The following is a 13,592-nucleotide window of genomic DNA, read 5'->3' on the forward strand; positions in this document are numbered from 1 at the left end:
GCGAGAATTCCTTTTCCTACACGGTTATTGCCCATCATGCCGACCAGCTTAAACATAACCTATAAAGCCCAGAGTTAAACACGTTTGTTTCTAGGTTAGGGCCACCCGTATCATTCGCTACTACGATTTCTTTCACTGAAGCTTTACCGGCCAACACTCATTTAGCGAGAAGTACTACTAAGCTTTTGGGCAAGGTTGAGGATAACAGGGCCTCTGACCGGTGAGACCATTGCCAGGTGATTAATCACCTGCCTTAGGTAGGTTACCAGAGGTGAACACTCAGTTACCAACCTGCTACGCCCAGGACCATCTCATTGCGACATCATAGTGGATTCAGTACAGTCCTTCTGTTCCGAGTGAATTCCTGTCGCTCGCGCGATCGTGTCATCTGATTGCCCCGTTGTAGGCCGCCCGACGTCTGATGTTTGGGTAGTTGATTGCTTCTCTTCACCTTTGGGTTTAGTATTAAAGTGGAACTCCTCATTATATAGCAAGCTAAGTCTCATCCCCTGCGCAAAATCGAGTATATCGTGGCTACCCCTGCTGCACTGGGAAGACCGAGAGACGGCTAGATGATGAATTCTGTCACCTCGGAAGAATGACAGGGCCCTAAGGAAACCGAAGGGGGAAACCCTTCCGTGAGCAATTCATGTTTTGACAGGCCGCCTGTCGATCCCTGTTAGGTCACAGTATCAGATATTTATTATGTGTGGTATAGAGATTGATACGTGGAACCGGATCTCTAGCATTCTTCTTCTTGAAGACGAGGAGCTTCTTGGCAACAACAGCGTCGCCGAGACGGACGCCGGCGGATGAGGCAATATGGATGTCGGTCATGCTACTGCCAGCACTATCTGCGGTCACGTCAATGACTCCATGGACCATTCTCATCGCAAAGTCGAATGCAGCATGCTACCGCGGGGCTCGAGGGCCCCGCGCGCTGCTTAAAGTTGGTGTTGATGATCTTCCCTTTCGTCATCACATTAGTGAGCTTGTTAAGGGAAGTTTGAGGTGCTCTCGTGCTCCTCGGCTGACGGATCAACGGCCCGACGATGTAGTTAACAGTCAGAATACCGGAGTACCCGGGTGGCGGTGGTATCGACGTGGATCTTGAACTTGGAGGTCTTAGTGCGCTGGCTTAGACCGCCGTGGGGTTCCTCGGGTTTGGGGTTCAGGATACCTTAACCTTAGTATCTCTGGCCTGGCCATGCTCAGTCCCCCCTAGCAGGTGGACTTGATGGCTAGGTTAAAGCTAACGGAAGAAGCCTAGTTGTTGGGAGCCTGCTAATTACCCACGGAGGTGTATATGCTATGGGCATAGGGGAGGCGGCCTTGCCGCACCGATGGCGTCGAGGCTTGCGAGGAAAGGCAGGCATGGAGAGCTTTGTTTCAAGACAGTGGATGTACTCGATAGCTTCTGTGGATATTGCGGTTTAGTGTGTGGAGTGAAGGTAATTGATAGCTAGTCATAGTGTCGAATTGGCTCGATAGCGATGAGTAGAAAGGAAAGCTGTGAAGAAGGTAATGAGCTTTGATGTTAAGGCCGGAGCCCACGTTTATATTAGGGGTGTCATGGACATTTAAAGCCGTTGCTGAAAGATGAGACCGATCGACTAGATAATATCGGGTGGGGAAAATGGGGAAGGGCCTTGAGCCTCAAACGTGGATCGGCATTTCCGGTTTATAGTCCGCTCGATCGGTACCTCGCATACAGCGTGCCAGCACTGCCGATGCGAGGGATAACTTAGTCAGATAGTAACGCGGAATACCGAAACTTCGATATCGAAGGAGAGTACCAAGTGGACACTTAAGTGTCTGTCGTTAGAGGACGTGTAGTTAAGGTGAGGAGATATCTGATCAATCGAGGGGGAATGTCCGTGACAAAGTTTAATCACAAGCACATATTAGGGTGTCTATCCATCGTATAGAATGCTTGCTGGGCTGCCTTGCGATCTTCTGCTGTTGTGTCTAGGCTGTTGCGGTTAGGAACGAGCTATGCTTATCCGTAGCAGACGTTACATCTTCCTTCGCCGTCCTCGTAACTAGAATGGTTACTTCTTCCGTCTACCACCCGGTTGAAAGGAGCCTGTCAGTATTCGTCAGTGGGGAGATGCTTTAACCTTGGCGCCTACTGTCATAAACCGGTGGTCTTGCTGCTGCTGCTGCTGCCTCTTCTGAGCGAAAGTCGCAAACATCGCCTCCCATTTATGGAAAGACCTCTCGTCTCCCATCTCATCCTAAACCTATTCTTCTCCCTATACACAGACATGCAGCTACGACCGTAAGCAATACAAACTGATGACTGCTGTGTTGGTCTATAAGCAACCTTCTCCCGTACTACTATAGCAGCTCCTCGTGAGCAAGGAGCAGCGCTCAGCAGCAGCGTTAAAGTTTGAACCCCAAGGGTAGGCCCTTGCTAATATCCCGCTACTTCCTAGCGCTTTTTACTTTTCAGAATACTTGCGTGATTCTCCTGGATCAATCACTGCTTCCTTCTTCGCCTAGTCTTCTAACAGCAATTGGCATACTAACTTCACTATCAAGATGTCTTCCGGCTGCGCCGCTTGTCCATGGTTTGGCGCCCGGCGTTCCGCGCCTGCTAGTCTCTTCCGTCCGCTTATAATCTTCGGCACCCAATTTAGGACCTGAACATTATCATAACCGGGCATACGATCGACGGAGTGCACCTCAGGGAAGTCTTCAACCTCACCAGCCAACCACGTTAGTTCGTATGAACCAGCCCTTCAGCGGTAGTATTAGCCGAGGACTTAGTCTGAATATGGACGTTAGTAGCACAGCTCAGCTCGGCTGTCTGGGAGGGCAACGGGCAGTTGGACATGTTCGTCCGATTTAACAGAAGAACCTCCATAATGGCTTTTGTTTACTTCGAGATAAAATATACCCTGGAATGTTTGTTTGCTATAGGCTATAAGTTACTGTTGGGATAGGGTTTTACTATCATTAGATGGCATGGAAATGGGCGGACGTTTGTGTTGTCTCGATCATAGGAGCTATACTGGGATGCTTACGTAAGGACGAGTTGGAAGTTGTTAGCTCTGGGGTGGTTCAATATGAACCATGGGAAATGGTCTAATTAGATCTCTCCAAACCCTTTCTCAATTCAATTAAACCATCCATCTATAGGCCGGAACTTCGGGATCAATAGGTACCTCGCTAGCAGCTTCAATTGCATTTATCATTAGTGCCGTTCGGGCGCAGAACGCTCAGTGAATGCTTCTCTCCAAGATCTCAATGAATCCTACCCCCTGTCTTTGTAGACCCCACTCAATGATACTATCACTCATTGTGGACGTTTGGCCAGGAGTAGGAACGCCTCAGAGGGTGGGTACGGAGTAGGGCTAGGGAGGGATCAGGGATGTCGTGCTTAATCAGGCCAGACATGCAGGCACCGCCGCACTGGCCCCTTGGATAGATGGTGAAAACGCGAAGCCGAAACTCTAAACCGACGACATGGGTGGCCGACCATAAGCAATTGCCGACAATGTATCCTCCAATCTCCTTCTCGGCTGTTAAGGGAGATATTCTGCACCTGATTCCCGCTATCTTGCAACCTGGCCCGGTCGAATACGACTCTGTAACTACAAAACTACAGTATCCACCTGCTGAGGTCTAGACCCACAGCTGCGTGGTTTGGGGTGAGGTGATGAGGATGCGCCGGGGTCTCGGTCATCTCCAGCCGGAGCAGTCCTGCGGGGAGTGCCAAGGCACAGCACCGCCAGCGGGATCCGGAGCGAGGGAAGGGTGGGGAGTGCTGCGCGCTAGTCGCGAACCACGCTGGATAGGTGTGACAGCTGACGGCCGAGCGGCCCGGTCGGTTTAGCAGGTCCCGTCTGAAAGATTGGTCCAGTAATTGTGGGTAGGTGAACAGGCCCTCCACACCACGGTCTCGAAGGCCCCACCCCCCTCCCCATTCAGGTTCCAATGGTCCGATGAACCCCTTCTCGGAGTAGGAACGAGCTATTTACCCATCTCTGCAGACGGCGCAGGGCATAGAGATGATGCTATAATGACTTATTATGGCTAGCGCTTGATAACACCTCCCAGGCAGGCTAGGGGGCTCTGTTCTTCACTAGTGAAGTGGAGGGAGGATTTCCAATCTCAACCCGCTATTCAGGTTTCCACAGTTCGATGTCTAGCTTTCATGAGACAACTGAGGCGCCATCGTGGTATGGCTCTATAAATCTCCCCTCAACGACGCATTAATATCAACATCCTAAAACCCAAAAGACATATGATAGAAGCAGCCTAGGTACACTTTCTCTAGGGGGCATGAGAGCAAGTGTATATACAGGACGTGCTGACGGCCCAGGTAGGATATTCTGCCGGATTAGGGCTTATGAATATATGTTTTGATGTTAGATGTCCGCTCTTCTGTTTCAGAGCAGCGAGTCTCCCGTTGATAGGGGTAGGGGTCTCACTTACTACCTTGGGTTTAATATAAATAGGTGCCCCCGAGAAGTCCTGCCTCCCGTCGTGGTACCTCCAGCCCTTCGGTTGGACGTATCCCATCCGCTGCTCTATTAGGAAGCATATAGTTAGATAAGTAAGCGATTCGCAAGTGGTGCTTGAAGGCAGAGGGGCGTCATAGCCTGTGTAATAGTAACAACATCAGCAACAATAGCAACAATAGCAAGAAACTTGCTATAAGGCTTTGGACTAGATGTTACTTAAGGAAGGCATTGCTCCACTAATCGATACGGAGAAAGGGGGATGGGGACTAGAATATGTGTCTTTCTACTAGCTGGAAGACGGAGTAGGTAAGACCTTGCTGTAATTGACTAACTCGCAAGTTAACCAACAATCAAATCCCAGGGGGAAAATCAACAAGTTAACAAGTATGAGGGGCAAAATTGACTTTATTGCACTTGCGGCAGCGCTGTCCAGCATTGGACGAATGTGATTACAGTTTGTCCAATGAGCTACTTTACTTAGATGCTTGGATGGGCCTCTTGATGTTACTGTCGTTTCGTCTATCTAAAGGATCGTCTACGAAGAACGTCGGCGTAGCCTGTATAAGCTGTTTTGGACTGTATCGGCTGCGTGTGTGGCAATACTTATATAGCCTTCACCTTCTGAACAGAGCACACAACTTTGTCTTAGCTTGTAATATACGGCTATAGCTTGAGACAAGCCGTTTTGCGATAGAGAATATCATTAATATCGTAGTCTCCATATATACTTGCGTTATTGGTTTGCGTGGTTAAGTTAGTTCCTAGCGATACAATAGCCTAAGCATAAGCTAGACTACTTACAGAGCTGACTTTTCAGTCCGCTCCTCCGTTCGTTTAAGTTGGATGATTAAACCCCGCTCATGTTAACACTATTGATTATACCTTACGTATTAGAATGCCTGTCTGCTGCAAGACTAATGCCTCTATGTAACATCCAACCTCCTGTTACTAGCTTAATGAAAGGTCCTAGTCCTTAGAACGCGTGAGAATACCGCGGTTGTTATCAAGGTATAACAGCGGGCAGGCGGGTTAGGGGGGGCTGTAGGGGGGGGCTCTTAGAATTCAGCAGAGAGCGCTCGGCTGAGGCGCCCAGGGAAAGCTATAGATCTATAGCTAGCTATGATGCTGCTACAAAGGACCAAGGTTAGGTATATTCAGAGCTGTAGGATAGAGGAACTTAAGAGATTTCATGGCTTTAGCAGGAACCCCTGAATAAGTACGTATCAATAGTCTTGACAGGATAATACCTATTAGAGTCGTTCTTGCTTATGCTGCGCTGGAGCGATGGACGAAGTAACCGTGGCGAGAGGGCTAGAGGGATGGTTTAGAAGTTAACACGCTTGCCTTCCTTATACGTTTACTGTTCTGACACGTGATAGGAAGGATCTCATCTTGAAGAGTGTGTTAAAGTATTGCGGCTAATGTCTCTCAAAATCTCTGAAACAATCACTGGAATCTCTAGAAGACGATAACGTGATTAATCAATCCAACAAAACAATCTCCTCGACGTATGCACTCTTCTACCCACACCGCTAACAACAGGCAAGGCTTGATTCTCTTTTAGCTAACGTCCCCCGGCCCCTGCTTTCCAGCCCCACCATGCAGTGACGTAGCCAGGAGCGACAAACGCTGAGTAGGGAAGACTGGCCTAGGCGTCTCCCTCGGTGTATTTCTGAGTATGATGGCTGGTTTACTGGCCATTTGACCCTAGTTCAACAGATTGTCCAGAATTATAACGGAAGACCGCAGCGGAGACGGGAACATTACTAGTTTGAGGCCAGATAGTGGTAGTCGTAGACAAACGCGCAGCCCTTCACTTCATGAACATAATCTACAACTGTATCTATCTAGTCGGTGGGGGGTTGAAGGTTACGGCGATTGTATGTCTTGTGAGAAGAAGGAGACCTCAGGTTTCGGGACAGCGCAGTGGAAAGCTGCAATGGTCGAGGCTCATGGTGCCACTATAGATAGCCTTAAAAGTATGAAGTCAAAGCACACAAATCTACATGGTTTGGACCGAGGGAGTCAGTGGTGTCGAAGCCAGGCGGCTGATAGTGCCTGGGTCCAGAAGATCCCTATAGCGAGCACGAAGCGATAATGCTAGTGGTGGGACGAGTTTGCAGGCACACCGCAAAAAGCTGATTATGCGGCATACTACGGACGGAGGTAGTGAGTAATGAGTAATTTTAAACACTACTCTCAGCTGCTATGTTAAGGTTGGTTTGTTTGAGTACAATAATTATGCGTTTTGTTGTTGTTTTATAGGTTGACCACGACGTAGCTAGTGCTATATCCTGGATGTCCTGCTTTGTAAAATGAACGCTCTCCTAGCCGCAGTCTGGTGACTAACTGAGTGTGGGACTGTTGGAAAACGGGCTCAACGCCGAGGATGACGACACGGCCGTGGGGGTCATAGTGTCCAAAACAACAGACACTCTTTCTACCCTCAAGTGTCCTACTATGCCACGCCTGCTGCTGTTTGTCCCTATAACGCCTGCAACTATATACCTCAGTGTGGAACAGGGGATGATAACACCACAATTAATGTTATCATCAATTGTGTCACAGTTGCTGCCCTAGCCAGCTCGTAACCAATACACAGACTGCCGGCGGAGGCGCTAGACCTTATGAGAATAGCGGGAAAACTTTGAGCGGGACTTCTCCTAGTGTACTTTGCGCCAAACTGCAGGGATATGCAGCTAACCCCGCGACGTGGAATGTTGAATGCGAGGGGTTTGAAAGGCGGGTCTGAACACGATTCTCAATAAGTCGACATGATCAGATCTCCTAGCATGAGCATCTGCAAATACACAGCTAGGGTAGAACATCAACTTTAGTATAGTTTAGTTAGACCTCTATCTAGTTAGAAGACTACGCTTAGTCTGTAGCTAAGACTGGGCTGGACCTAAAGTGAAGATAAATTTTGAAATAATAAACAAAACATGAGAATATTCTTATGTGTCTGATAAACCAACCATGTTCTCCGTATGACAAGGAAGGCATAAACTTCATAATAGCTGGTTTAGATTACAGAGGCTAGATTTACCTCTGTTGAATTGTTATAGTGGCGACCGCCACCTTCGCTCGCGCGTGCTGGGGTCGGTTTTGCTAGTCCCCCAGGGCCCCCTAATAATTATCATTCATATCGCTGATTGAGTGTGATCTACTGATACGCGCGCGTCGAGCTGTTGTGTAATGATCTTATCTTAGGGACCATGTGTGGTTTCCGACTGAAGAAGCATGCTGGTTAATAGAGAATAAGAAGGCGACGGACTTTACTGGCTATTTCGGGCGAGCTGCCCTGCAACTCTTCCTACCGCTCTTTTCCCCCAATCCTTGCTTTGCTTCCCTTTTTTCTTTTTTTTCCCTTCCTTCTTTCTTTTTTATCTTTGTGAAATATGTGCTAGCTATGCTCCAAGAGCCTAAGACCGATACTAATGCCTACAACCTGGTGGCGTGGTTGGTGATAACGCGCCTCTAGTCTTGCAACGTTAAGCCCGCAAGTTGTGGCCGGATGAACGGATGAATTAGCTTGGTGCCTAAGCCGAATGCGTCAGGAATAGTGTATAATTACTGGCTTCCTCAATAGAGCCTGTCCCTTATCTTACGCACTAGCTCGTTGCTGCAGTGGGGACGTCTATTATTTCCCCCTCCCAAACTCTATTCTCGGTCTAGGATGGAGACACACATACATAGGCGAGGCCTTTCGTCTTCAGTCGCCCCCCTTTAACCCCGCCCACCCCCTTTGCCCCCCTTTTTCGTCACCTTTCTACGCCTTAGTTTGTATTAGTTCCCGCCGTCCCTTCTTAACGAGATACCCTTAGAAGTCGGATTGAAAACGAAGATGATATAGTGAGTATTGCAGAAACGACCCTCTGCCGGAATCCAATATAGCAAGCCTAAAACCACCTACAGGGATAGAATGTTTCAAACCAGGTCTAAGCACACCATCAACATAGTAAAGCACGTAATAGTGGAAGTGAACCCTTAGCGCCATCGTTCAAATGCGATCACGCAGACCTTTTGGTTGAGACACTCGTTCATAGGACGAGATGCCCCCACTAAAAGCTGTGTCTAAGCCGAGGAAACGGGCCACGAAAAGGATCAGACAGGCGTGTGATACCTGCCACATCCGTAAAATTCGGTGCGACGGGCGTCACCAGTGCATTAACTGTCTCTTAGCTAAGGTGGTTTGCTCATATAACGCAGTTCCAAAGAGACCGGGACCTAAAGGGCCGAGATATGGACAGAGACCTGATATTCGACAGCAGAAGGGACGAAATCCTGATCTGCACTACAGCAGTTCAGCGGGAAGAGTTCAGCCTACGGATGGACACGCTGCTCGCTCGTGCTCGACATGCTCGACATGTAAGGTGCAGTGGGACATGGCTGGGACAGACGAGACGTTCCAGCCATCGCCTCAACTGTTGACTCACACAATCAGACAATCTCTCGACACCTACTTGACGCATAAGTATCCCATCACACCAATGATAGATCGAGAACGTATAGAAGAGTACATCCGGAACTTCGCCCAATGCCCCGGATGCTATGGCGTTATTGTGTCCTGTTGCGCCACCGTCGCTCCGGACCGTGACGCGTCGTCGGCCTCTGCCGCTGATTCGCCAGAGTTGTCTCGTCAGCGCAGCCATTACGACCTCTCGGAGCCCTCGGCCGACTTCTTGGTCTCTGAAGTGCTGCGATCAAGGCGGTTCTGTCACCTCGCGGACAACCAGTCCCTTGCACAAGTTCAAACCTCTTTCATGCTGCATTGTGCACACTCTAGCCCCCGCAACGACTATGCGGCTTGGTTCTACCTACGTGAAGCGATAACTATACTACAGACGCTTAGGTACCATGAAGAAGCCACTTACGAGGAGGCGACCAACCTGTCTGTTGCGAGGGAAGCTAGACGGGCATTTTGGGTCCTCTTCGTCACGGAACGTGCTTTCGCGATTCAGCGACATAAGACCCTGGCCTTGCATTCCACAATTAACCTACCTCGCTTCGATCCACTCCTTGCGGACTCTAAAATCCTGCATGGCTTTCTTGATCTGATCTCCCTCTTCGGCTTTTCGATGCCGAATTCATTACAGCGTGGAACTCTTATACGGAACGTCAGACGGTTAAGCCGGCGAGAACCCCCAGATCATGAGCAGCTGTGCCAGCTGCAGGGAGCCCTGTCAAACTGCCTCGCCGATGTGTCGCCTACCCCGAGTCGCAGCAAGCCGAGCTTTTCGTCACATGCGGGTGGCTTAAGACTGTTGTGTGGCAGCTGTGCTTGTCAGCGACGACGCTGACGAGCACGAATTATTGCGATAGTATGTCGCTAGGCTATCCCTTAAGCATAGCCCGAGACATTGTCCTTGTCCTCCAACTCTCACCCCAGAGGACCTTTGCTACAAACAGGGTTAGCATGTTGGAGAAGTTGTCCCAGGTTGGAAGTTCACTAGCAGATGTGCTTTCATTGAACGCACCTACTGTTTCTCCGGCCATTGACGCTTGATGCTTCTATGGACACTCTGATGGATATTTTGAAGATCGCGAGCGAGATGCTCCGAGCCAGTTGTGAGTCCCCCACCCCCCGAAACAAGCTCAGTTAAAGAGTTATACTAGCGAAGGATAAGTATTAAAAGATGGTTGTCGTCCAGGTTAAGAGGCGTTTCGATAGGGACATCAGAAGTGTTCTTGTAAAGGCATGCTTCTGAAATTAGCATCCCTATCTTTACCCTATCTTTAGAACTTCGTGTACCTAGCTTGCTCACCTCTTCCTTCTACTAAGCGCTCGCTTGCCCCCTCATTGTCGTTCCATTCCTAGTGGGTGGGTCGTTGAAAAGGTTCAGGGCGCACCGCAAACCTAGCTTAGAATGGGGGCGCAACGTGCGGATGGATAGATCCAAGTGTGGAGTAAGGTTTGGGATGCTTGGAGACTAACCGGCGCGGAACTACTTCATGGCAGGCTAGCGACTGTGTCCGTGACTGCCGGCGGCAAGTACTACACATGGGCTACACTTCACTCGCGTTACTTTGCCTTCTAATAGGTGGGCATAATATAATGAGTTGGGAGTTACATGCCCGTCTTAATATGTCGCTGGTCACCACTGGGTGGACACTGTTTAGTCTCCTTTTGCTGTGGGTATCACATAAAGTTAGCTATCATCATGGTGGAGAGTGCAGGGGACGGACGTGCCTGCCTACTAGGGCGCTATGCTGTCCGCTTGCAAGTTGCAGATGCCCCTGAGGTGAACTCTAGGTCTAAGAGTTCGTCCTAGACTTAGACAGGATCCGAACTGGGATCGATGTAACTGAGTATTACACTAATAAGATTTGTCCTAAGATGGTCTAAGGGACTAAGGCGGGAAAGGCATACCGACATAGATGTATGTGCTGATTTTGCTACGGACGCGAGCCTATAGATGATGAACTAATTTAATCGTATGCGGTAGTACGGCATCTCTTTAGATGGCTTGTTTTGTGACTAGCTGTGTGTTTGTTTGTCTATGTATACTTAAGTAGGTATGTATGTGAAGCTGGAGGGCGGGAAATGCCCGATAACGGACCCACGCTTAGCGCTCCATCCTGGGCAGGCTGGGTCAGTTTCCTCACCAAATCAACCTATTACTCTCCTCTGCACAGAAACTCGCCGCTCAACGCATCGAATTCCGCCTAAAGGGCCTTGGGAATGCCGCCCTGGGCGCTATCCTACGTGGCGTTAAAGGCTTGGCGGACCCAGGGCGGTGCGGGAGCATCGACACTGTAGTAGGAGTTGCAGTGTACCTAGGTCGGTGTGAAACACAACACCCCCTCAAACTAGAGAACTTACAGTAGCAGAAGCCAGATACAGTTGTATGCTCAGTATGTGACCGTTATGCTAGGACTCTAGTAGTAACTCGCCTTACTTTTGTAGTAAAAGCCCGTGGGGAGGGAACGGTGTCTACGCCGGATGCTGATACAGAAGGAATGATGGTGATGATAGGTGTGGCGTGTGTTATGGTCCATGGAGGGACGAGATAGTGAAGTGTATAGGAGTTTGTCTTGGCTAGAATGAAGCATGGCCAAGGCGGCTTGAGGTTCTATTTAGGGTTTAAGTCCGAGGGTGCAGTTCAGGAGGTAGGTTGACAGCTGCAGGTGAGCACCTGTCGCCGAAAAATGGGTTGAGTATGGATCGACTGTTGGATACGTGTGTACATGAGGATAACTGTTCGTACGTACGTTAAAATTGATTTCAACACCACGACATACGCAGCTCCCTACTGTATGGTATGATGTTGGCACTGAACCCTCTACCTAGAAGGCTCTAGACGCACAAAATGTGGGCTGCTATAGGCCGGCAGACGTAAGACTGGAACGACGAGGGTACATGGCGATAGCTGTAGATCATAATACATTGACAAAGAACGGTTTCACTTATGAAACAAGGCGGCCTCTAAGGGGGCCTATCGTCGAGGATGCTCTTCAGCCGACGAGATCGGGCGGGAGGGAGTTCTGTTCATTGTTCAGGGTAGGGGCGGTCACTTCCCTATTTAGAGCCACGACCTCGCAGCTCAAGCAGTTTCCAGGAGAGTGGAACGGCTAACAGGCGACGTAGAATGCTGGGAACAGCTGGGCCCCTACCATTGTCCTACGTATTTCAGATTAGTTCGGTTGTGTAAAGCCTGTGTGGAAGGCAGGCAGGATCGGTCCGCCCTGCTTTGATCTGCACCTGCCGTCTGAGGTAAAAGGGTGAATACATAACGCTGGAAGGCCGGATCTCGTCGTCCCAACGACACTACAACTACCGGAATAGGAAACATGGAGCGGGACCACCCAAGACCCAAAGGTTGTCTTCAGGCCTGGCGATGATTCCTGCCACCTGCGTTGTGCACTGGCTCACTGACATAGTCTGTAGGGCGAAGGGCGGTCCAAGATACCGAAATGGATAGAATTTGTGACTAACGTTTACAATCATCATATAGCCTCAAACCAAGGAATCCTTCAATCTGTTGTTAGTATCAGTAAGGTATCATCATCATGTCTCTAACGCTGCTGCTGGGCACGAGAACGACGCGAGGGTACCCACGCTCGACCGAAGAACGCTATAGTATCTGGATCATTTGTCGCAGTGAAGCCGGAATTGAAATAGTCAGCAATGACGTGCAGAAGAGCCTCCGTTCTAGAACGCGGGTGCTAATATATAACGAGCTCTGCTCTATAAACGTTGACGATATGAGTCGAACCGAGGGTACTTGATGACAATGAAAATACTAGGGCTGAAACGACGGCGACGCCCATTTGAGATAGCGAAGTAACAGTCAGTAAGGTTCACATCCGCTGGACAGCTGGCTATCCATTCGGGGACAGATGAGGGCACAATAGTTCCCGGATTCTACAACTCGGTGGATGCGGTGGGCTGTACGCTGCGTGTCTCTGTGCCGTGCTACCTACTACTTATCCCCGATACCTCTGTCCCGCGGCTCGACTTGCAGCCCTCCCTCCTTCTAAGAAACGTAGCTGGCAAGGATTTCAATCGAGGAGCTTTAAGAGACTCCAGGTTACGGGGCGCCTATTTCGGCTGCTGATGATATGACCTAGTGCGACCCAGCATGCCACCACCCTCGGTCTTTTTACGGCCGGCATGCTCCTCCGCTTCGCGAGACCACTGCTGATCTAGAATTTGCTGACTACTGGCTTGGTAGATTGTTCTGCGGAGCATCAATGAACCCGTAGGGATACTCGCCTCCCTCGGCGCGGACCCGCATTGAGGGTGGGCCGCGAGCGAGCGTGGGGAACGACGCTGATTTGTTTTATGCGTGAACGTTGGGAACGGCCGTGGCAATCTTATATCGACTTTCTTGCCGGGCTTCCGTGGCACGGTGATCCCTTTGTCCGCCATGAACTGCCTGCACCCCCACGTTAGGCGACCCTCTTGGTTGACGACTTTCACCGCCACCGCAAGGGTTTTGAGCTGTTTAATGAGCCCGTTAGCACGACGTCACCCATATAACATACATACAGCAGGATAGGCACAAACTCACGGCCTATAACGCCTGTCTGGCCCCCTTTACCGTAGGCAAACAACGCGGATGGAGCGCGGGTGATTGTGGGCTCGCTGGGAGGTATCGCTGTCTAAATAGTACTTGG

The 13,592-nt window shown here is 49.8% G+C and overlaps 1 protein-coding gene across 1 annotated transcript; it reads right to left on the minus strand.

Moving 5' to 3' along the window:
* Positions 1–13,014: 13,014 nt before the first annotated feature.
* Positions 13,015–13,344, minus strand: CGCA056_v015156 (uncharacterized protein; the record flags this gene model as incomplete). The annotated part of the gene is made up of 1 exon (XM_037330396.1): positions 13,015–13,344. The coding sequence occupies one exon, from the start codon at positions 13,342–13,344 to the stop codon at positions 13,015–13,017; it is 330 nt and encodes a 109-aa protein (XP_037171214.1).
* Positions 13,345–13,592: the final 248 nt, after the last annotated feature.

This window comes from Colletotrichum aenigma (genome assembly GCF_013390185.1).
Source record: "Colletotrichum aenigma strain Cg56 chromosome Unknown KSG_Cg56_contig46, whole genome shotgun sequence".
NCBI classification, from domain to species: domain Eukaryota; kingdom Fungi; phylum Ascomycota; class Sordariomycetes; order Glomerellales; family Glomerellaceae; genus Colletotrichum; species Colletotrichum aenigma.